This window comes from Staurois parvus, unplaced genomic scaffold, assembly GCF_062004578.1.
Source record: "Staurois parvus isolate SC_StPar_1 unplaced genomic scaffold, SC_StPar_1.0 ptg000137l, whole genome shotgun sequence".
Classification (NCBI taxonomy): domain Eukaryota; kingdom Metazoa; phylum Chordata; class Amphibia; order Anura; family Ranidae; genus Staurois; species Staurois parvus.
In genome coordinates this window covers 15,711,202-15,734,713 of record NW_028317933.1, presented here as the reverse complement: position 1 = coordinate 15,734,713, position 23,512 = coordinate 15,711,202, and the positions used below count along the sequence as shown (strand labels likewise).

At 45.3% G+C, this 23,512-nt stretch overlaps 1 protein-coding gene across 1 annotated transcript; it reads right to left on the bottom strand.

The window, feature by feature from the left end:
- Window positions 1-3,830: 3,830 nt before the first annotated feature.
- LOC149465864 (uncharacterized) lies at window positions 3,831-23,186 on the bottom strand. Its single transcript, XM_089673449.1, has 6 exons — window positions 23,057-23,186; window positions 20,775-20,936; window positions 15,534-15,707; window positions 14,732-14,869; window positions 7,589-7,729; window positions 3,831-4,447 (listed from the first exon to the last, which is right to left on the bottom strand). Exons 1-6 carry the CDS (start codon window positions 23,148-23,150, stop codon window positions 4,395-4,397), a joined length of 762 nt encoding a protein of 253 aa, XP_089529575.1. The 5' UTR covers window positions 23,151-23,186; the 3' UTR covers window positions 3,831-4,394.
- Between the last annotated feature and the right edge of the window lie 326 nt (window positions 23,187-23,512).

The following is a 23,512-nucleotide window of genomic DNA, read 5'->3' as shown; positions in this document are numbered from 1 at the left end:
CCTGTACCCAGCCTGATGCCTCTACCCAGCCTGATGCCTCTACCCAGCCTGATGCCTCTACCCAGCCTGATGCCTCTACTCAGCCTGATGCCTCTACTCAGCCTGATGCCTCTACTCAGCCTGATGCCTCCACTCAGCATGATGAACTGATCCAGCCTGATGATCCTATTAGGCCAGTTGACTCGATGCCCGCTGTTGATCCAGATGATCCGGTACCTGATCCGGTGCCCGCTGTCGTGCCAATTGACTCAGAGCCCGCTGTCGTACCTGGTGACTCGGTGCCCACTGCCTTGCCAGATGACGCGGTGCCCGCTGGCGAGCCAAATGACCTGATGCCTGGTGACCCAGTGCCCGCTGTCATACCTGGTGACCCGATGCCCGCTGTTGAGCCAGACGATCCAATGCCTGGTGACCCGGTGCCCACTGCCTTGCCAGATGACGCGGTGCCCGCTGGCAAGCCAAATGACCTGATGCCTGGTGACCCAGTGCCCGCTGTCATACCTGGTGACCCGATGCCCGCTGTACAGCCAGACGATCCAATGTCTGACCCAGTGCCCGCTGTACAGCCAGACGATCCAATGTCTGACCCAGTGCCCGCGGTCATACCAGTTGACTCGGAGCCCACTGCCTTGCCAGATGACGCGGTGCCCGCTGTCGAGCCAAATGACCTGATGCCTGGTGACCCGATGCCCGCTGTCCAGCCAGATGATCCAATGTCTGACCCAGTGCCAGCGGTCATGCCAATTGACTCAGAGCCCGCTGTCGTACCTGGTGACTCGTGCCCACTGCCTTGCCAGATGACGCGGTGCCCGCTGGCGAGCCAAATGACCTGATGCCTGGTGACCCAGTGCCCGCTGTCATACCTGGTGACCCGATGCCCGCTGTCGAGCCAGACGATCCAATGCCTGGTGACCCGGTGCTAACTGCCTTGCCAGATGACGCGGTGCCCGCTGGCAAGCCAAATGACCTGATGCCTGGTGACCCGATGCCCGCTGTCCAGCCAGACGATCCAATGTCTGACCCAGTGCCAGCGGTCATGCCAGTTGACTCGGAGCACACTGTCGTGCCTGGTGACTCGGTGCCCGCCGCTCCGCCTGGGGGTCCGGCGCCCGCCGCTCCGCCTGGGGGTCCGGCGCCCGCCGCTCCGCCTGGGGGTCCGGCGCCCGCCGCTCCGCCTGGGGGTCCGGCGCCCGCCGCTCCGCCTGGGGGCCTGAGACCCGTCGCTCCGCCTGGGGGCCTGAGACCCGTCGCTCCGCCTGGGGGCCTGAGACCCGTCGCTCCGCCTGGGGGCCTGAGACCCGTCGCTCCGCCTGGGGGCCTGAGACCCGTCGCTCCGCCTGGGGGCCCGAGACCCGTCGCTCCGCCTGGGGGCCCGAGACCCGTCGCTCCGCGTGGGGGCCCGAGACCCGTCGCTCCGCCTGGGGGCCCGAGACCCGTCGCTCCGCCTGGGGGCCCGAGACCCGTCGCTCCGCCTGGGGGCCCGAGACCCGTCGCTCCGCCTGGGGGCCCGAGACCCGTCGCTCCGCCTGGGGGCCCGAGACCCGTCGCTCCGCCTGGGGGCCCGGCGCCCGCCGCTCTGCCTGGGGGCCCGGCGCCCGCCGCTCTGCCTGGGGGCCCGAGACCTGTCGCTCTGCCTGGGGGCCCGAGACCTGTCGCTCTGCCTGGGGGCCCGAGACCTGTCGCTCTGCCTGGGGGCCCGAGACCTGTCGCCCCGCCTGGGGGCCCGGCGCCCGCCGCCCCGCCTGGGGGACCGGCGCCCGCCGCCCCGCCTGGGGGACCGGCGCCCGCCGCCCCGCCTGGGGGCCCGGCGCCCGCCGCTCCGCCTGGTGGCCCGGCGCCCGCCGCTCCGCCTGGGGGCCCGAGACCTGTCGCTCCGCCTGGGGGCCCGAGACCTGTCGCTCCGCCTGGGGGCCCGAGACCTGTCGCTCCGCCTGGGGGTCCGGCGCCCGCCGCTCTGCCTGGGGGCCCGAGACCTGTCGCTCCGCCTGGGGGCCCGAGACCTGTCGCTCCGCCTGGGGGCCCGGCGCCCGCCGCCCCGCCTGGGGGACCGGCGCCCGCCGCCCCGCCTGGGGGCCCGCCGCTCCGCCTGGTGGCCCGGTGCCTGTCGCTCCGCCTGGTGGCCCGGTGCCTGCCGCTCCGCCTGGTGGCCCGGTGCCTGCCGCTCCGCCTGGTGGCCCGCTGCCTGCCGCTCCGCCTGGTGGCCCGCTGCCTGCCGCTCCGCCTGGTGGCCCGCTGCCTGCCGCTCCGCCTGGTGGCCCGCTGCCTGCCGCTCCGCCTGGTGGCCCGCTGCCTGCTGCTCCGCCTGGTAATCCGATGTGCCTCTGCCCGGAGTCCAGCCCGGTGTGCCTCTGCCCGGAGTCCAGCCCGGTGTGCCTCTGCCCGGATTCCAGCCCGGTGTGCCTCTGCCCGGAGTCCAGCCCGGTGTGCCTCTGCCCGGAGTCCAGCCCGGTGTGCCTCTGCCCGGAGTCCAGCCCGGTGTGCCTCTGCCCGGAGTCCAGCCCGGTGTGCCTCTGCCCGGAGTCCAGCCCGGTGTGCCTCTGCCCGGAGTCCAGCCCGGTGTGCCTCTGCCCGGAGTCCAGCCCGGTGTGCCTCTGCCCGGAGTCCAGCCCGGTGTGCCTCTGCCCGGAGTCCAGCCCGGTGTGCCTCTGCCCGGAGTCCAGCCCGGTGTGCCTCTGCCCGGAGTCCAGTGTGCCTCTGCCAGTTACCAGACCCGGGCGGTGGAACATTTTGCCCAGCTAGGACTGTTTGGAGCGTCCTGAGGCCGCTCCTTGAGGGGGGGGGGGGTACTGTCAGGAATGGACTGGCCAGCAATGGTGGGACTCACCTGCCTTATGAGCTGCAGTACCAGGGCTGGCCAACGGGTGCTCCCAGTAATCAGAGACTCAACCTTGCAGCCAGTCAAACACCTGGAACTGATTATACTGGTGTATTTAAGGGATGGCCAGACCTGCAGACTCTGCCTTGGTGTGTGTTTTTCCTGGGCCCTGTATCCTGTTCCTGCTCCCTGTTCCTGTTCCTGTCTGATTCGTTGCTGACCCTGCTCTGATCCCTGGCTTTGTCTGACCATTCTCCTGCTCCTGATCCCTGGCTTGTCTGACCATTCTCCTCTGCCTGACCCTCTGTACCACGCTGCCCGCTACCTGCTGAACCTGGCTTGTGACCCCGACCATTCTCCGCTTGCTTCCCCTGTACCTACCTGCCCGATTGATATTGACCCGGCCTGCCTGACGACGCTTGCATTGTATGTACTGTTCTCTGTGGGTGGTTTGGTTTGTTTGCACTGTGTTATGTTTTAGTATTGCACTGCGTTTTATGTTTGTATTGTTAGTGTTAATAAATTATATTGTTTATAACATATCTGAAGCCTGCGTTTCCCTGCATTAGTCACATACCTCTGGTCACACACCGGAGCCCTGACACTGATTCTCCACCTCCTCATTAACACTGGGAGGCTTATAACAAACTCTAGTGATTACCTTTGTAGTACGCACCCCCATGTGCAGTTCCACGCATAATACTTCAGCCTCATCACACTCTCCATCAACTAGGCCCTCTTTCACACTTGCTCTGAGATCACTTCTCACATACAGACATACACCACCACCTTTCCTATTTACCCTGTCTCTCTGAAAGAGAACATAGCCAGGAATATTAATGGCCCAGTCATGTGAAGAATGAAGCCAAGATTCAGCAATACCAATGAAATCATAGTTCTCTTCATGCACCAAAGCTTCCAACTCACCTATTTTGCTTGGCAGACTTCTGGCATTGGTGAACAAATACTCATTTATAAATCAGTACAATGCTGGATTAAACACAGACAAAAAGAGTTTTTATTTAATTGTTTTATTATTTGGAGTCCCCGCCCTCAAAGAGCATACAATCTAAGGTCCTCAACTCATGTTCATACATACACTTACTAGGGAGGAGCCAATTAACCTACCACAAGCATGTCTTGTCACCAGGGATGAGGGGAAATCTCCCAGTGGTGACACCAGTCACTTGTCATGAAAACTGTCAGAGAAGACTTCCACTCACTTTGTATAGATTTCCTCTCACTTACTATTAAATTTAACAGACAGGGAGTGAACAGGAATTTGCCAAATGGGACCGAGAAAGCAAAAAAAAAAATAAATAAAAATGACAGAGTTTCTAATATTTTCCAATCTATCCAAAACTTAAAAAAATTTTTGCCTATGCATACACTTCACGGGGGTCACAAATCCAATAACAATCAAGAGAAAATGAAAATCACACCCTTATCTACATATAACGATTGATCTATAGCCCTGGATCAATCACCAAGTACCCATGTATGCAGCCCACAAATACACCAGTTACAGCATGCTAGTATAAAAATATGAACATATGCCCAATAGACATTTTTTTCCTCTTTATCCAACAAGGTAAATTAAGTTGGGATTTTTCTGGTCATAAATGAAGGTTTCTGCAAGAAAAGAGAACAGAAGCAAGTTAGCAGAATTCATAATGTATTGTCATGTACAAAACCAGAGAAAATAACCAACAATAGACATGTGCAGAATGAAAAAATTAGTTTAGTTTTGGATTGATTTGTTAAGTTACTAATTTTGTTTTGTTGGATTCGTAACAAATTTTGTTTAGTTTTTGTTTTCGACCAGATTCAACTTTTTCCAATGGACTAGAAGTATTTGAATCAAATTTGAATCAAATTCGAATTAAAAATATTAACTCAGTCTGAATTAATTGTGAAACTGGCTCTATTCTTTTTTAAATTCAAATTTTGGAAGACAATTATATTCTATTTTATTCCATTCTTTTCTATTTTATTTTTATTTTCTATTCTATTTTTTTCTATTAATTTTTATTCTACTCTATTTTGTTTTATTCTATTCTATTCTTTTTGAAATTCAAATGTCAAAAGACGACTATATTCTTTCTATTTTATTCTATTCTATTTTTTCTATTCTATTGTATTCTATTCTAGTCCTCTTCTTTCTATTCTATTCTGTTTTATTCTATTCTATGTTCCTTTATTTTCTATTCGGTTTTATTCTATAATATTCTTTTTGAAATTCTAATTTCGGAAGACTATTATTTCTATTTTATTCTATTCTGTTTTATTCTATTTTTTCTATTCTATTTATTTTTATTCTATTCTGTTTTATTCCATTTTATGTTATTCCTTTATTTTCTATTCTGTTCTGTTTTATTCTATGATATTCTTTTTTAAATCCGAATTTCGGAAGGCAGCTATATTCTAACAATAATACACATAATCTTTGAAAAGGAAATCAGCAATATTCCACAATATGTTTATATTTAATTTGTTTTAGAATTCAATGTTGTTTTCGATCCGAGTTCAATTCCAATTTTGACTGAAATTTTGTTTTGTTATTTTGGATTTGTTTAAATTACTTACTATTGTATTTCGGAAATTCGGATACATCTGAACTGCAAAAATTGTGTCCAAATTTTGATTCGGAACAAAATAAACCCTACATGTCTAACCTACAGTATGGACTAACACGACCCACTATATTCAAAAACCTATCCACATACTATAACAAACCATGAGACACAAAATGTTGTACTTCGTTAATTTAGAATTTTTGGTTATGTGGTTCATGGTTTATTATATTATGTAGATAGGTTTTTGAATATAGTGGGTCGTGTTAGTCCACACTGTTGGTTATTTTCTCTGATTTTGTTCCCATGTTATTTACCACAAGAACTTGGACCCTATGGATATTTGGGCTTTGGAGCAATTTCTATTGGTATCAGCTATTTGATGTTATGTACTGATGCTGTTCATATATTCTCAGCGACGTAGCTAGACTTTGAGTGGGCCACTATAAAATAGGGATGGGTTCTCGCATTCTGCCACCACCAGTATCTGTCCACCTTGCTGCTCCTTGGTACCACTCACTATAAAACAAATTGTACCAGTTTGTTACACAAAGGTACTCCAACGCAGAGCTGTACAGGAAAGTGGTTAATAACCTATGCAGGAATGCCTTCCCATGTGTCATCTGTGCTTGGTCATGTGACATCACAAATCAGATCACATGACTAAGAACAGAGGATCAGTGGGTAGTGTCGCTACACTTTGCCTCCAGTTATTGGCAACTCTGTCGTGGGCGGGCGGGGGAAATCAGCAACTCTCTGTTCTCTTGTGTTACCAAGACACATTGGAAGATGTAGGTGATCTGTCTTGGAGGTTTCAGCTGCGACTGCTGCGACCCCCCCCCTCTTTCACCCCCTTCTCTCTCTCTAACTCTCCCTCTCTCTCTCACTCCCCTCTTTCAGCCCCCTCTCTCTCACCCCCCCTCTCTCGCCCTCCTCTCTCTCTCTCATCCCCCTCTCACTGGCTTCAACCCCTTCTCTCTCTCACCCCCCTCTTTCACCCCCCCTCTCTCTAACTCTCCCTCTCTCTTTCACCCTTCCTCTCTTACCCCTCTCTTTCACCTCCCTCTAACTCTCTCACACCCCCTCTCTCTCACCCCCCCTCTCTCACTCTCATCCCCCTCTCACCCTCCCTCTTTCTCTCACCCCCCCTCTTTCACCCTCCCTCTCTCTCTCACCCCCCTGTCTCTCACCCCCCTCTATCTCACCCTCCTCTTTCACCCCCTCTCTCTTTCACCCCCCTCTCTCTCTCTTACCCCCTCTCACCCACCCTCTTTTACCCCCTCTTTCACTCCCCTCTTTCTGACTCTCTCACACCCCTCTCTCTCACCCCCCCCTCTTTCACCACCCCCATCTTCCCCCACTATCTCTCACCACCCCCCTCTCTCTCACCCCCTCCCTCTCTCACTCCCCCTTTCCCCCTTCTCTCTCCCATCTCTCCCCCTGTTTCTCTAACCCCCCTCTTACTCTCATCTCTTCCGCTCACCTCCCTCCCCCATTTCTTTCCACCCTTAGGGTGTGGGGTCAGGAGCAGGGTTTGGGGGCCCCATCAGGTAGGCTGTACAGGGCCCCATGATTTCTAACAGCAGCCCTGATAACGGGGTGGGGTGGGGGCGATACTAATGCCTAAACATTTTTCCTAATGCAAGGAAAGGTAAACAATGTTCAGGCTTTATAACCACTTTCATTTTCTGTTGTTAAAGAGTAGTTTGTAGTATAGAACAAAGAATTCTGCTGGTTAAAGTATATGTGAATCCTTACCTTGTAAGGCCACCCATTCACTTTAAAATAGAAATGAAAAGCAAAACATAGGTGTATAAATATCTTTTACATAACCTCTGTTCTTAGCTGCATAAGGGGCTTGAAGAGGTGGGGTGGAGACAGCAGGGGGTGTGCCAGCAAGAGGCAGAGAAACAGCAGTAAACTGATCTCCCCAGTGAATGGCTGTATGGGGGGAGGGGGGTGTCTGCACAAGCCTTGGCCATTGGAGGAAAACTGACCAGAAAGCTGGCCACGCTGAAATGGATGTGCTCTCATGCCTGGTGTGGTCAGTTTGAAATAGGAAAGCAAGGGGACTGGCAGGATCACTAGGTATTTCACACAAAGGAAGCAATACAAAGAGAATAGGATACTTTTACAAGTACACAGACACATATGAGGAATATGAAATGTTGAGGTCAAGACAAAAGAGTTATGTGTTTACCATTAACTGAACGTAGGCATATCTGACCACAACTTGTAGGACAACATTTGTGGAAAGTCGTGCAGTCATAATCTGATGAGCAACTCTTGTTGTTGACTCCAGAAGGACAACCAACGGTTTTAGGGCACACACCGCTCCTTGCTGAAACACATAAACACATCAAAATATTAAAAATTCTGCCAGACAGAGCTCATCCAAAACCCGGAAGGTGCATGAAACGCAATGCATCCTGTTCACTTTTCATTGTTTCTGTGTAAACAAGTATTAGAAAATGTAATGTCTACTAATATGTTAATTTAAGCAAACAGTATCCATCTTGTACTGGTCTAATATCAATGATTGGTGACTATGGGATAATGCAGCTTGCCATTATCTGGCTGTACCCTAGTAGACTCTTGTTAGAAAATGGAACAAACATTCTAGAAACAAACATTTCAAATTGTAAGTGGGGTAAAATCAACACTTGTTTTTGATCACAGTCATGGGAAAATTTGAAGGAGCAGGATAGAAATGTTTTTTGGAAAGAACAAATTTCTAACAGTGAATATGGTTTTTGTTGAAAATTACCTTCATTCTAAAATCGAAAGTTAAAAGCAACCAAAATTTTGAAGTACTTTCGAGCAACATTTGTCCAGTCATCGAATGTACAAAGAATTTTCATACGAATGTTCACTTGAAAATCTGCTAGTGTTTTTCCAGCTTAAGACCTCATGCACACAGGGCGTTTTTCCAGCCACGTTTAGGGTCGTCAAGCGTTTTTTCTATATGCTTCTAAACGGCCCTCTATGTTATCCTATGTGTCCATGCACACATAGACATTTTGAAGCTTTTAGTAGCAATAGCATTTACCAGCAGGAAAAAAACCCAGGGCCAATGCATTAAGGAACAGCAGCGTTTTGGCAGAAAAAAATGCTTGACGTTGCTAAATGCTAGTAGCGTTTAGCGCTTGAGCGTTAATTTCATTGGCCAGAATAAAAATTACCATTCTGGTCAATGAAATGAATTAACGCCCAAGCGCTTGACAGTTGTAAGCACGCTTAAACATTTATAGAAGCGTTAGATGCTTTTACAAGCATCAGGCATTTTTTCTGCAAAAACCCTGCTGCAAGGAGGACAGCTTCTAGGAGAGTTTTTTTTCAATGTTCTGTGTGCATGAGGTCTTAGTGCTCTCCTTATGGCAATGTTATTGAATAAGATGACCCATTAGCAAAATGTTGGCACTAGAGGCTAAACCTGGGTATACTGAGTGAACTGAAACCTCAAACAATGCTATCAGCTTTTGCAGCTATCCTCTGTGAACTACAAAGCAATGCCCCTCTATATAATGGAGAGTGTGGAAGGTGTTTGTAGTCCGAATCAGGGCAGCAGCCTAGGGTGACAACATTGTTCCCCTATAGATATAGTGCAATAAGTGAATGTTGTCACCCTAGGGCAGAAAGTGTGTTATTGGCAGGATCTCCAGGAAAAAAGGAACATTTAGAGTATTAGAAATGGGCGGTTGTGCCCAGTTGGGTGGATTCCTGGAAAGGATACTTGTCTGGAAAACGTTCCCCACCACTATTAATTTTCCCTGACAGATGGGTAATGTTCCTGCACTATCCACTCACAAAAGGTGCATCAAGCCTGGGAGCCCGAGTCCTAAATACACTGTGTCTGACTCAAGATGGCCACCAGAGTCATATGGGGTGGCAGCATCCAACCAGATTGTTTTCCCAGTGACCCAGGAAACCATAGAGAAACAGGTTCCTCCTGACTTTCTCTCCTCCTGCAATGCCACAACCTGCAGTGGAGAAAGGAGACTGCATCTGCCTACAAGCTCAGTGTTATGTTAATCGTCTGGAGTAGATAGGGCCGAATTTGCAAGCACTGTACAGAAAAGCGGAGTCTTTGATTTTAGTAGCATAAAAGAACAATTCACACCCTGCCTGGTTAGTGGCTTTGTTTTAGGAGAGATGCCATCATGACCATTGAAACCTAGCATACCTATTCCTGGATATCTGCACATTTTCTGTACATATTCTCGGATTATATGGCTGCAGCAACACATCAACTGTCACAGTTTGTTTGCTATACAGGCTTTCCAAGACTCCAAGATGGTGCACTTTTATGCCCTAATGGAGATATTAAGGTGCATGGGGTATCTTTTAGCTTTTGTTTTTTCCTTACTGTTGTCTGTATTTTAATTACATTCTAGAAGATTTTTTTTTTGATTGAGAGGCACAGTCAATTAGCAATGTATCCCTTAGGTTGCATCACATTTGTGAATGCACATGCTTGGCGATTAGCCACGAGAGACCCCAGTGGGTGTTCATACAATAAGCTGCTAGAGGCAGCTCCATAGAAATCAATGTGAGGCTGCTGGCTCCTGTAGCTAATTGCGCTCACTCGCATGTAATTACATGAGAGTGATCGGTTCTGGACGCAGGCAGTATGCATCCAGGGCCGATCACTTACATGCAGGGGCGGGCTGACAACTCATGGGGCCCCCAGGCAATAAGAGATCATGGGGCCCCTGTGTCCTTGCTCACACTCAAACCACATCCAAAAAAGCCTATGAAAGATACCAGGGGCATCTCATGGAGCCCCCAACTGAGCCTGGGCCCTCGGGCAGTGCCCAAGTGCTCGAATGGTCAGTCTGCCCCTGCTTACATGTGATTATCGCCTGACTGATTACATGTGAGCATAGGTGATTAGCTGCGGGAGCCAGCAGCTTCCAATTGCTTTAAATGTGGCTCTTGCAGCTAATCTGGGGAACCTCCGATGGAGTTCTTGCAGCTAATCATTGAGCTGGTGCATTTGCAAGTATGATGCAACCTAAACCTTTTTCATTTGCAGATGATCTCTTATAGCATTTATTTCAGTATATGTGTGTATTACACTGTTGCTAGTGAAAGTGTATGTGTAGTCAAAACTTTATTTCTTAGTTTAGGAGAGTGGTGGTGGGGGAGAGGGGTTAGAACCTCTGACCTTTTGTCACCAAAACATAAAATCATGGAGTATCTAGAGTGGTAAGCTGGCCATACACTGTTAGAATTTTGGTGGTTCAGAGGCAGTGGCTGAAATTTTAACAGTGGGTGGCCTTGCTAGCTTGACAAAAGTCAGTTACTTAACTTTTGCTGAAGGAGTCAGGCTGAAACAGGTAACTTGACAGCCGTCGCGGTTTGGGTGACACATGGTGGGATGGTCACCTCATTATGGACAGTTTCCATAGGGTGTCAACTATGTACAGTTTGACATAAGGTTAAAATGTCATCAGTGTATTATGTACATATTGGGGTCTGTATGTTTAAAGCCCTAACAGCAAGTGGTCACATCCTGAGGAAGCTCCACCCAGGGCAGAACATGTTGATGTTTTAGCCCTTCTGGGGCAGTCAAAGCCGCATGGCCATCTATATGCCTGAACAGATGAAGATTACTTACAGCCCTGTGAGACAACATGTATAATGAGTCGTGGGATGATCGTGTTGAACTGGGACTGGATACTTGGCTCTCTAGCTTTCCAGTGGTGCCCCCCTGTGCTCTCTCCTTCCAGTGGTGCCCCCTGTCCTTCCAGCAGTGAGTCCTGCTTTGCCAGCGGTGACCCCTGTGCTCTCTCCTTCAAGCAAGCCTCTATCCTTCCCATGGTAACCCCTGTGCTCTATCCTTCCAGCAGTTATCCCTGTGCTCTATTCTTCCAGCAGTGACCCCTGTCCTCTCTGCTTCCAGCAGTGACCCCTGTCCTCTCTGCTTCCAGCAGTGACCCCTGTCCTCTCTGCTTCCAGCAGTGACCCCTGCCCTCTCTCCTTCCAGCAGTGACCCCGTCCTCTCTTCTTGAACAGTGACCCTGGTCCTCTCTCCTTCCAGCCTTGACCCCTGTCCTCTCTCCTTCCAGCCGTGACCCCTATCCTCTCTCCTTCCAGCAGTGACCCCTGTCTTTTTTCCTTCCAGTGTTTACCCCTGTCCTCTCTCCTTCCAATGGTGACCCCTGTCTTCTCTCCTTCCAGTGGTGACCCCTGTCTTCTCTCCTTCCAGCAGTGACCCCTGTCCTCTTTTTCCTTTCAGTGCAATCCTTTCCCTCTCTCCTGCCAGCAGTGACCCCTGTCCTCTCTCCTACCAGCAGTGACCCCTGCCCTCTCACCTGCTAGCAGTGACCCCTGCCCTCTCTCCTGCCAGTGGTGACCCCTGTTCTCTCTCCCCTGTTATTTCCTTTCAGCACAACCCTTTCCCTCGCTGCTGCCAGGAGTGACCTCGTCCTCTCTCCTACCAGCAGGGACCCCTGTCCTCTATCCAGCCAGGAGTGACCCCTTCCCTCTCTCCTGCCAAGTGTAACCCCTGCCCTCTCTCCTGCCAATGGTGACCCCTGTCCTCTATCCTTTCAGCAGTTACCCCTGTCTTCTCTCTGGCCAGCAGTGACCACTGTCCTCTCTCCTGCCAGCAGTGACCCCTGTCCTCTGCACTTCCAGGGGTGACCCCTGTCCTCCGCCCTGACAGCGTTAGTCCCTGATCTCTGCTGTGCCACAGTGACCCCTATCCTCTGCCCTACTGATTCCCAGTACACTGCCTTACCAATTCCTGTGCACTCCCCTGCTGACCCACTGTACACTGCCCAGCTGACCCTTGTATGCTGTGCTAAAAACGAATAGCCCCAGTACACTGACCCACAAACTGCTGATCCTATCGTCTGCCCCGCTGACCACATGTACATTGCTCTGCTAAGCTTCCATCCTCTGCCCCCCTGACATTTTTTACTGCACCCCCACATCAGACAGGCTAGATCCAGCCCTGGTGGTGACAGACATTTTACAATGTAGTAAAACGTCTGTCAGCACATATAGTGTGCACTGGCCCTTAGATGTCATTGGACAAGGTGGAGAGGCAGGATTGCGATGTCACAAACTCCACCTAATCCATCAGGGAATGATTCACATTCATTGAGAAAAATGCAGTGTTCTGTGAATGCCAGTTGGCTAGCACAGGACACGGAGGACAATGGCAATCACTATAGTAGTAGAGACTACTACAATGATTGCCAGCCTTTAGAGCAGGGTTTCTCAACGAGGGTTCTGTGGAACCCTACGGTTCCTCTCAGGTCATTGAGGGTTCTTTAAGCAATGAGAAGTTTCTGCCTCTCAGATAAGTTCCCACTTACACCATTGGTACTTTCAGTTATCTTTAATGGAGGAATTCTTCCCAATGACAACAACACATTAATGTATCATGAGTTTTAGATATATTAATTTTTTGCAGGGTTTCTCTGAGATTGGATAGAGTTCCTCTGTGTTGAAAAGCTTGAGAAAGGCTGCTCTAGAGGGATCCCGAAGGTATGGCATATGCATACCTATGTTGGTCCAATGTGACTATGCTATAAAATCAATGCCTGGAATTTTACTTTAATATGTTCATTATATAGATGGGTATGTATCTCCTGGGAGATTATATGACAGTTGTCACCTTCTAATGTACAGTGGGTATAGAAAATAATCACATTTTGTTGCTTTGCAGCCTGAAATGAAGGCAGGCACAGTTTTTGTTCTATCTAGGTGTATTTACTTATAATATCCAAGTGAAGGATATAACACCAACATGTCAGAAAAAAAATCATAAACAGAATCACTGAATTGGAAAGCGGATCACCACCTTGTGTCAGTATTTTGTTGAACCACCTTTTGCTTTAATTCCAGCCTTTAGTCTGTCTGTACTAAATTTGCACATCTGGACTTTGCTATATTTGCCCAATCTTCTTTGCAGAACTGCTTAAGTTCAGTTAAATTTGATGGTGACCTTTGAGGACTGCAGTCTTAAATCCCATTGAACATCTGTGAAATGACTTGAAGTCTGGGCTCTGATTAGGCCATGCAAGGATATTCACCTTTATCTTCTTCAAACACTGTGTAGTCATTTTTGCTGTGTGCTTTAGGTCATTGTCCTGTTAGAAGGTAAACCGTATTCCCATTGACAACTTTCTGGCAGAGGGCAGCAGATTTTCCTCAAGAATTTGATGGTATTTTGCCCTTCCCATTTTTCCTTCTATCCTGACAACTGCTACATTCCATGCTGCAGGGAAACACCCCATAACATTCAATTTTAGTCTCATCTGACCATAACACCTTTCTTGATGTGACCTCAGAATCTTCAAGGTGCGTTTTGTTAAAGCTCAGTTGTGACTGCATGTGGCCTTTCTTGAGGAGTGGCTTTTTTCTTGCAACCCTCCCATACAAACCACATTTGTGGAGAATTTGTGATAATGTTGTCACATGCACACAATGACAACTCTTTGTCATAAATTCCTGCAACTGCTTCAGAGTTGCTGTAGGCCCCTTTCTAACCTCTCTGACCAGTTTCCTTCTGACTCTTTCATCCAGTTTGGAGTGACATCCTGATCCCGGGAGGGTCTGTACCAAATACCTTCCACGTGTTAATAATAGACTTCACTGTTATTCTAAGCACTGATAAATCCTTTGAAATTTTTTGTTATCCATCTCTTGACTTGTGCCTGTCCACAAGTTTATCCCAGAGATCTTTTGACAGTGCCTTGCCACCCATAATTGATTGTTTGCTTTAGTTGCACTATCATGAACTGAAATGCTCCAGGAAAGCTCTTTTCAAGTTGAGCTAATCAAAATGACACAGCTGATCACAGTAGAAAGTCAAATGGCTTTGTGTGCCATTGAGAAGGTGATTAGCTAGACCTGATTGATTTGACAAGTCCTTTTAAGAGGGGGGTGATCCTTTTTCCAACTCAGTGATTCTGTTTTTTATTTTAATTTTTTTGACATGCTGGTGTTATATCTTTCACTTGGATGTTATCAACTGTAAATACAACTGGATAAAACAAAAACTGTATCTGTCTTCATTTCAGGCTGCAAAGCAACAAAATGTGATAATTTTAAAGGGGGGGGGGGGGTGATTCTTTACTATACCCACTGTACGTATGTTGAATTAGAAGTCTGAGAGTTTATTATTTTTGTTATGTCTTCCTAATATTTAGTGTGGTATATTTCTCATACTGTTTTCCTTTCTCTTTGTTTGGTTTTGTATCATGGAATGGAGTAACCTACTGTAGCTGTTTGTAGTGGGGAGTAGACCGCAATCTCCCAGATTTCTTTTTAATTGAGCACCAATTTACTCAATAACTTAACTACAGTAGTTGTATTAGAGTTTTACCTGAAACAGGTTCCTGACATTTTACATGGCAGAGGTGGGGGCAGCATTTAAGACCATCCAAGCAGGAAGATTCATCACAGTACACCCTTTCTTTAGTTGCACATTTGTAAACAGCCTCTTGTTTGCAGAATCCTTGACCTGGGAATAGAATATAATAATACAAGAGTTAAAAGAACAAAATATAGAGGTTTTATCTCGGGCAGGCACATCAAACTTGAACAGTGATGAAACAGCGAGTTGAACTGAGAGGACAAGGAGATGATTTAATAAAGGCAAAGAGACTGTTCACTTTTTTAGGGAAGTTGCACTTTGCAAGGGAATTTTCCCCAGTGGTTGTTGAATGAGATGAAGCTCTGCTAATTCCATAATCAAATCATGTGCAAGCAAAACCTTTTTTTTTTTAATTTTCCTTGCTATGATTGGGTATTTTTTGCAAAATGACAATGTGAATCTTCCCTGAAAAGTGAACAGCCTTTCTGACATAAGTAAGTCAATCCCTAAATTGTTGGGTCTGGGAAAACTGAAGCAATGACAGGCTGATTGCAGCCTCAGCTGTCTGCCAGTTCGGAAGCAATTGCATTGCCAGTAATTACCTGTGGTTAGGCACACATAATTGACCCTTGACCTTAAATGTTGTGGGTCATACAATAGCAGCAGTGTGTGGATGCCATTCAGAATGAATTGTGAATTGGTTTTGATAATCAAATACGCATTTCAAAGCACTTTACTGCAATGCAATCGACAGAGTGAGCCCTACAGGTGACATTAAAAACCAATTTTAACATACTGTGGTTTAACTTACTTGTTGCAATCTCTGGCTTGCCAAGGTCACTTGCAGAAGGAACGCAAGTCTTTCCACAAGATTTATCACAGCACTTTTTATTTCCAGGGCACTCGCTGTCAGATGAGCAGACGTCACTACATTTTGTAGCAGAAGCAAGAGAAGGCTCATATGTAGGGCATTTGCCTGGCTTTTCTGTGAAGGGATTAGGATATATTATAACATACAACTTTGACAAGGAAATACAAATGGGTTTTGAAGTTGCATTTTTTTTTACATTTAAAAGTTTATAAAATTAAAAGTATTAAATATATCAATTAAAAATATAGAATCATTTACATATTTTCCATCATTTGTGTGATGAGTTTTTACAAATATGAATTTTTAATACAGGTTGCTTTCACCACAACTATTGCAGAAAATGCTGGGCTTCTAATAAGAAAGCCCGGCACCTACTGTACTATGTTCTCCTTTCTGATAAATGAGGCCAGGCATAGAAACATATAAAATGACATAAGTTACCAGAATTAGAATTTGGGCAGGGCTTTAATTAGCAGTCATGCTGTGATATATTTAGATGATGATGACGCCTTTATGTGACCCAGTATCTTAATTATAACTAATACCAACTATGGTATGTTAATTTGTACAGAAAATTGAAAACCACAGGGAGAAATTAACGGCTGCAAGCTATTTTGGAGATGCCATTGGACAATCACTAATAAAATACCTGCAGTGAAAGAAAGGCTGGCTGCATTGTTTCTTGAGCTATAGAGAGTCTTAAGACTTTTCTTCTTCCACTATGATAAATATATATAGTTCAACTCATGTTTTGCAGAGTGGCTTAACCAGAGCACATCACCTTAAAAAAACTACAATGTTGTTTTAACCACTTGCCCTCCTGAGGATCTACCCCCCTTCCTGACCAGGCCATTTTTTGCATTACGGCACTGTGTTATTTTAACTGACAATTGCGTGGTCATGCAACGCTGCACCCAAATTAAATTTACGTCCTTTTTTCCCATGAATTTAGCTTTCTTTCAATTAGAATTTGATCGCCTGTGCGATTTTTATTTTCTGCGCTTAAAAAAAAAAAAAAGACCGACTAGTTTGAGAAAAAAAACTATATTTTAGACTTTTTGCTATTAACCTCCCTGGCGGTATGATTATTTCAGATTTTTGGTGCTGAAAGCGGTACCATTATTTTGCATGGAAATTTGGCGTTTTATATTGTAGGCCTGTCATTTTTAGGAATAACTCACTGAAATCTGTCCGAACAAGAGTCTAGTAAACATCCCGGGTATGTTAAAATTTGAAACGCGAAATCATAAATTATAATTTAATAAATAAGCATAAAAATTATTAATACATTTAATTCAATAATATAATCAAACCAAAAACACTGAAATTTGAAATAGAGCGCCAAGTTCGCACATCACTGATCTTAGTCGCAAAATCGTTTTCAGTGTCTGATGATGAATTTCTCCACGAATCATTATCACTCAATTCTGCAAGTGGTTCTGATTTACTATCGCTGTTCTCTAGCTGATCTAAAACCGCTTTTGACCTAAAGGGACGCTTTTTGGACGCCATGGACGATTCTCAGTTTCCAGGCAGAAAACAGTAAAAATGCAGGCAGGGCACAGCACAAAGCACTGGGGAGAAAATGTATGTGAAATGCTTTGATACAGTAATGTTTTACTATGTGAGTTTAGTGAATGTCACTTTTTATTATTTTCAAACTTCCCGCCGTTCCATTCCCCGTACGTCCCGACGCTTGCAGGGGACGGAACCCAGATGACAGATGCCGGCATCCGCCGGATTACATTGCCGGGGACACTGCAGGAGGGACATTGCGGGAGCGCAGTACAAGGTAAGTGATCGAGGGATCCCGGAGCAGCGCCGCATAGTAAGCCCGAGTGTTGCTCGGGGTTACCGCTTGTGGTACTGAAACTTTACCCTGAGTTACACTCGGGAATACCTCCAGGGAGGTTAAACATGTTCAGTAAAAATTAAAAAAAAAATCAAATGTCATAAATTTAGGCCAAAATGCATTCTGCTACGTCTTTGCTAAAAAAAATCCCAATATGTGTAAATTAATCGATTTACGTGAAAGTTATAGCGTTTACAAATGGAAGTATATAAGGATCTTTTCTTTTCTTTTTTTTTTTACTAGTAATGGTGGCGATCAGCAACTTATAGCCATTCAGAGCAGTGTGCACGAGCTGACAGGGAGGAGAACTGTTTTGTTTACATACAGTTCTCCCCCCTGGCGGAGATGCTCGGCAATCACCGGACATCGGCGAGTAATCCCCGGCTGGGAATCGGTGATTGACAGCCATGGCCCCCTACCCATAAATGCAAAATCATGTGAATATATGTGATTTGGCACACCCGTGCCGCCCTGTAGCAGTATTTCTGCTACAGGGTGAACAGGAAGCTGTTAAAGGGAATTGTTTTAGTTTAGGAAAAAGTGGGGAAGAGGTAAAGTGTATGTAAACATTAAGGCCCCTTCCAAATGTGGTGGGCTCCGCTACTCCGGTTTACGCAGTGACATCATTTCCAGTTCCGGTGACTGGAGTGCATGCTGGCTCCAGAGAGCAGAGCGGCGGCAGTTGTAAGAGGCTGAATGTATTGGTGCTGAGGTATTGGGCACCAGGAAATGTGAGTGTCATTCTTACACATTTTCCTGGAAAATTTCTATTAATAAATACTACACTAAGAAATTATTTGTTTTCTTGTACATATTGATTTTTTGCTGAGGAAGAGCTGTATACCACTCTAAGGAGTTGGTCCATAGAGAGGGAGGATACCAGCTGGGAGCTGAATCTGGATCCTTATGACCTTCCTTTTAATTAGGGGTCATAGGTCTGTGGTGAGTGCACTGGAGTGTCACACGTGGCGGAGTACTAAATCAACCAAATAGGAAGAAAATAACCAAGCGCTATATCAAGCACTTTATTATTCACATTATGGTGTGGGACCTTATAATATAGTTATTTGCACTTTATGGTTTACATATTTATTTTTATTTATTTCAGGTACTTATATAGCGCTGTCAATTTACGCAGCACTTTACATATATATACTGTACATTCACATCAGTCCCTAATCCTCAAGGGGCGTACAATCTAAGGTCCCTAACTTACATTCATACATACACATATTAGGGCCAATTTAGACAGGAGCCAATTAACCTACCAGCATTTGGAGTGTGGGAGGAAACCGGAGTACCAGGAGGAAACCCATGCAGGCACAGGGAGAACAGGCAAACTCCAAACAGGTGGTGCCATGATTGGGATTCAAACTAACGAACCCTAGTACTGCTAGGACTCTGCTTGCTCAGCAGGGGATCTGTTTGCTGGATTTATATAGCGCCAACAGTTTGCGCAGCGCTTTACAACATGAGGGCATACAGTACAATTACAATACAATTCAATACAGGAGGAACCAGAGGGCCCTGCTCGATATAGCTTACAATCTAGGAGGGATGGTCAAATGATACAAAAGGTAATATATGTGGGGGATGAGCTGATGGAGAAAATTAAACTCCAGTTTTTAGGTGGGAGCAGAATAAATATCTCTGAAGAGGAGGGTTTTCAGGGATCATCTAAAAGCATACAGAGTAGAGGATAGTCGGACAGATTGGGGTAGAGAGTTCCATAGGATAGGAGAGGCTTGGGAAAAAGTCCTGGAGGTGAGCTAAGAGATTTTAGAGAGAGGAATGTAGAGAGAGATTTTGAGACCAGGTTAGTGATGTAGCTGGGGGCTGAGTTGTGGATGGCTTTTGTAAGTAGTTGTTAGTATTTTGAATTTAATTTGTTGGGTGAGCAGAAGCCAGTGGAGGGATTGTATATGCAGAGCAGATACAGCTCGCTCTTCTCTATGGGCGGTCAGAAGTAAACAGACCAGGGGCGGACTGACCATTTAGAAACTCTGGCACTGCCTGAGGGCCCGGGGTCAGTAGAGATGCCCCTGGTACCTTTTTCATAGGCTTTTTTGAGTTTGGGCAAGGACACGGGCCCCATGATCCCCTATTGCCCGGGGGCCCCATGAGTTGTCAGTCCGCCCCTGAAACAGACCACCTGTCTGTTTACCCCTGGACTGCCTTCTGATCCACTAGATGGAAGGGGAACTGATCCCAATCTGTCTGTATGTAGCGTATCGGATTGAATGTAGGTGGGTGTAAACGGACACATGACCGTTTACACCCACCGCTCCATAGAAGAGAATGGAGGGTCTGATTGGGTCCACCTGAACAACTGGCAGGCGGACCTGATCAATCCGCTCGTGTGAAAGGGACCTAACCATGAACTTTGCTGCTCTTCTGATTGGTTAAATGTGCCATTGAAAGTATTTTGCTATATCTGTTTGATAATCTTTAAAGCTAATGCATTTCTGTGCTTTCTGCCTCTGCTGCACTGTTATCAGTAATATTGTCCTCAGCTCTCTCTGACCTTCTATGTTATGGAAAAGATAAGAGGGGAAGTTGCTCTGTAGCCCCAACACACTTCTTGTCTTAGGGTAGCAATGCTGATCCTCCATAGATACAGTGCACTGAGTCAGTATTGGTACCCTAGAACAGAAAGTGTGTTACTGGCAGGCTCACCAGATGAAAACAAATTCTGTTAGGTCTTTATTTCTGTCTGTGACCCCAGTTTGTACAATTTTTATCACTTCACTCAAAGACATTGGGGGTGCGAACAGCAAAAAAACACTGGCATCATTTCTAACCTTTCCTTACTCTACTCAAAGTGTGTTTTTATTTTTCTGTTTATTGGAGAGATTTCCCATTACTTCCCATCACACCGGGTATTGGGTGAATTCTCCCCACTAGGGACAGGGGCTGCAATGAAAACTTGCCAGAAGCTCCAACCCTTTTATGCTTTTGACAAAATAAAATACATGTTTTTTTTTTTTGGAGAATAGCGCTGACTAAACTGCCCCGTTGATGGCCTATTACTCAAAAGAGTGGTAATGCTGTTAAAAAATATAATAAAAATAATTGAACTCACTTTGAGTGTAAATTTAAACCACACATTCTTCATTCACAGACATTTTGTGTTTTTGTTGGTAACATCATCCTCCTTGTTTTACAGGCAGCTGACTCTGTCATCTCCATCCTATTCTTCCCTGTTTTCTGAAACCCTGGTGCAGAGACCACACTCACAACCCACCACAGTTATGACAGGCAAAGCTATCAGGATTATGGAAAGGCTTTTTATGCAGCACTTGTAGTATTGATGTGTAACATTGTCTTACCTTTGGCAGGAGGCTTGCACATCATGTGGAGATTGTCTGAGCAACACTTCTGGTTACCTGGGCATTCATAGTCATTGTTGTGGCAGAAGTTATGGGTTATATCAGGATCACTAGCTTTGATATAATTGCGTTCTGGGGGACAGATTCCTGATTTCTGAGCAACTAAAAAGAAAAATAATAGAATGATTTTATACTAGTGCATGGGTACTGAGCAGTGATGCAAGTTAGTTTACTGACAACTTATGATATCCTATTAGTATTGCTGTAGTCGCTATATGACGTGCCTCTTGCACTGTCATTTTATTAGAGGACCTCACTTTACCGATCCAGCACAGAGTGACAGGTTCTCTTGAAGGAGCAACCACCTCTAACAGTCCAGCCCCACTCCTGCCTTCTCTCTCTCGACTCCACTGAACAGGTAACACTGAACAAGTAACACTTTTTTATTTTATTGCATAATAACTCTTTGGGCTCAAAGTTGAAATCCAGTTTGGGTAGAACAGCAAAGGAATAAAACCTCTGCTAGTTTAGTCTATGTTCCTATTAAAGAAGATTTCCCCTCATTTCCTGTCCTTGGGATCGTGGTCATATGAATTTGAAGAACAGTCCTCAGAATAAACTCGAGAACAGTACCTACAGTAGCAGCAGTATTTAAAGAATTAAAGCAGAACTAAAGTCCTTAAACAAAAAAATCACTAGGCATTAACACTGTTGGGCAGAAGAGACATCATCATTTTTTTCCAGGCTCACCCAAATTTTTGTTTTTTCTCATGATGCATGCATCTCTGATATATTTTGAGGAGCATGGCAAAAAAAAGTGTGGGAACACTCCAAAGAGAGCTGGAACTCCCGAAACAAAAAGGTGGGCAGGACCGGTACTAAAAATTTTTAGAGGGAGATCCCACCACTGGAGATCCCAAGAGAAAAAAAATGGATAATTTGTCAGAACAACTTATATCAGAAACGTTTTTAGCCCAAACAGTAATGAGTCAAACAGCTTTCAAATCAGGCAAGTGTAAAATTATTTATTTTTTTAATACGTTTGTGGATTTGTCCAGACTGCAGAGAATCATAAAATAAATCACTAATGAATTCCCTGGATTCCCAAATTGCAAATATCTGATAAAATATTCAAGAATGAGCAGTCCAAGATTTCAGGGATACATCGATTGATGGATCTCCATGACGAAACATTTCAATCTTTTTCATAGCTGTTTATCTTGAAGAGTGCTATTACAAGTAGGTGGACTAGAAATTGAACTGTTCAACTGTGTGTATGGTATAGCCTTCAATAAAAACTAATAAATATTACAAATATTCAGGCAAATAAAAAATTAACAAAATATGAATTTTCCAGTTTTGTTTTTGTACCAAATATGTACATAGCTTACATCCAATCTATACAGTGTCTGACACTTTTATACCCATGCGCATGTATGCTAAGAATCTGAACACCAAAACATCAGGAGACCAGTCCATGAAAAAGTGAAGCATGGTGGACTGAGGTGGCCAATGGCATATGTTTTGGATAGTCCACCAATGAGAGCACCCTTCCTTAATTCCTTATTCTGCTCCTGTTCACCTTGGAGATTTGAGTTTTCTCACCCATCTTTATGTGTTCCAGCTATGCTTGTTAAATTCCTCATTAAATAAAATAAATGATAAAGATCCAAAAATAAGAGTGGGCCGACTCCTAATCACCACATTAGGTTTGCTGAACTAGCAAATTCACCAATAGATTACCCAAGAGATATAACAAACAAGTGGGTAACCTCTCCAGCATCAACCAATAACTAGAAGATCATGTTTAGGTAGAATAGTTGAAAGAATTATCATGGGCAAATGGTCTCTCAAAGATGATCAGAAATGATCTTACAGAGGTAAATATTTAGATGGCAGAATTATATACATGAAACATATGATACTTAATAATTCTGTAAGAACCGTACAGTGTATGTGTATACATATGTATGGTGAACCTTCCCACAAATACTCTTATCCTCTAGATTTTAAGCTTACATATAATACAAAAGCAGTTGGAAGAATTGGAACACCCAAGAATGTTGCTGTTTTACCAAGAACAATAAAACTCTAAGATGTGCAGGAACAAAAATGGAAACTATGATAGGGAGCCCACTGGAGCCCCACTAGAGTCCCAAAGAAATATAACAAGCCAGTGGACAATTTAGCCCACCAGGATTTCACCTATAATTTAAAAATAACTTTGAGTGGGCTGACCCTTAAATTGACTAAAGTTGGAATATTTTCTTTCTGTAACTTACCATATATAGGCTTCTTAATTGAATGGCTGGTGACCACTGTACAAAGTGGAAGCAGGAGACCCAGTATAAAGAAGATCTGTGTTGTCCTCATCATGATGGCAGGTTGTTCTGCATCAAGCTTTCAGCCCTATATATGGACACAGGTAATCACTTTTACAGGGGGGTGGTGACTTGCTGGGGTGTGAGCATCCATTGGGAACTAATTTGGTTTCATGTCTAGTTAGTACTTCGACTGATGTCTTGCCTAGAGCTGATATTTCGTGTGAGAAGTGACTCATACATTTTGTATTTAGGATCACTTAAGATATGTATAACCTGAACTGTAAGAGATTAAATGTGATATTAAAGTGTATCAAAACGCCAAAACGAAAATGTAATATATTGCTGATTACTAGTCCTTAAATGTGGTGGCTATATCCGTTTTCTTATTTAGGCTTTTTGTCCTTTATTTTACCT

Excerpts from the sequence above, each read along its gene's own strand:
- LOC149465864 (XM_089673449.1), bottom strand. The coding sequence starts at position 23,150 with ATGATGAGGACAACACAGATCTTCTTTATACTGGGTCTCCTGCTTCCA. Across the intron at positions 20,937-23,056 it reads AATTAAGAAGCCTATATATG|TTGCTCAGAAATCAGGAATC; the intron begins GTAAGTTACAGA and ends TTTTCTTTTTAG. Across the intron at positions 4,448-7,588 it reads ATGCCTACGTTCAGTTAATG|AAACCTTCATTTATGACCAG; the intron begins GTAAACACATAA and ends CTTTTCTTGCAG.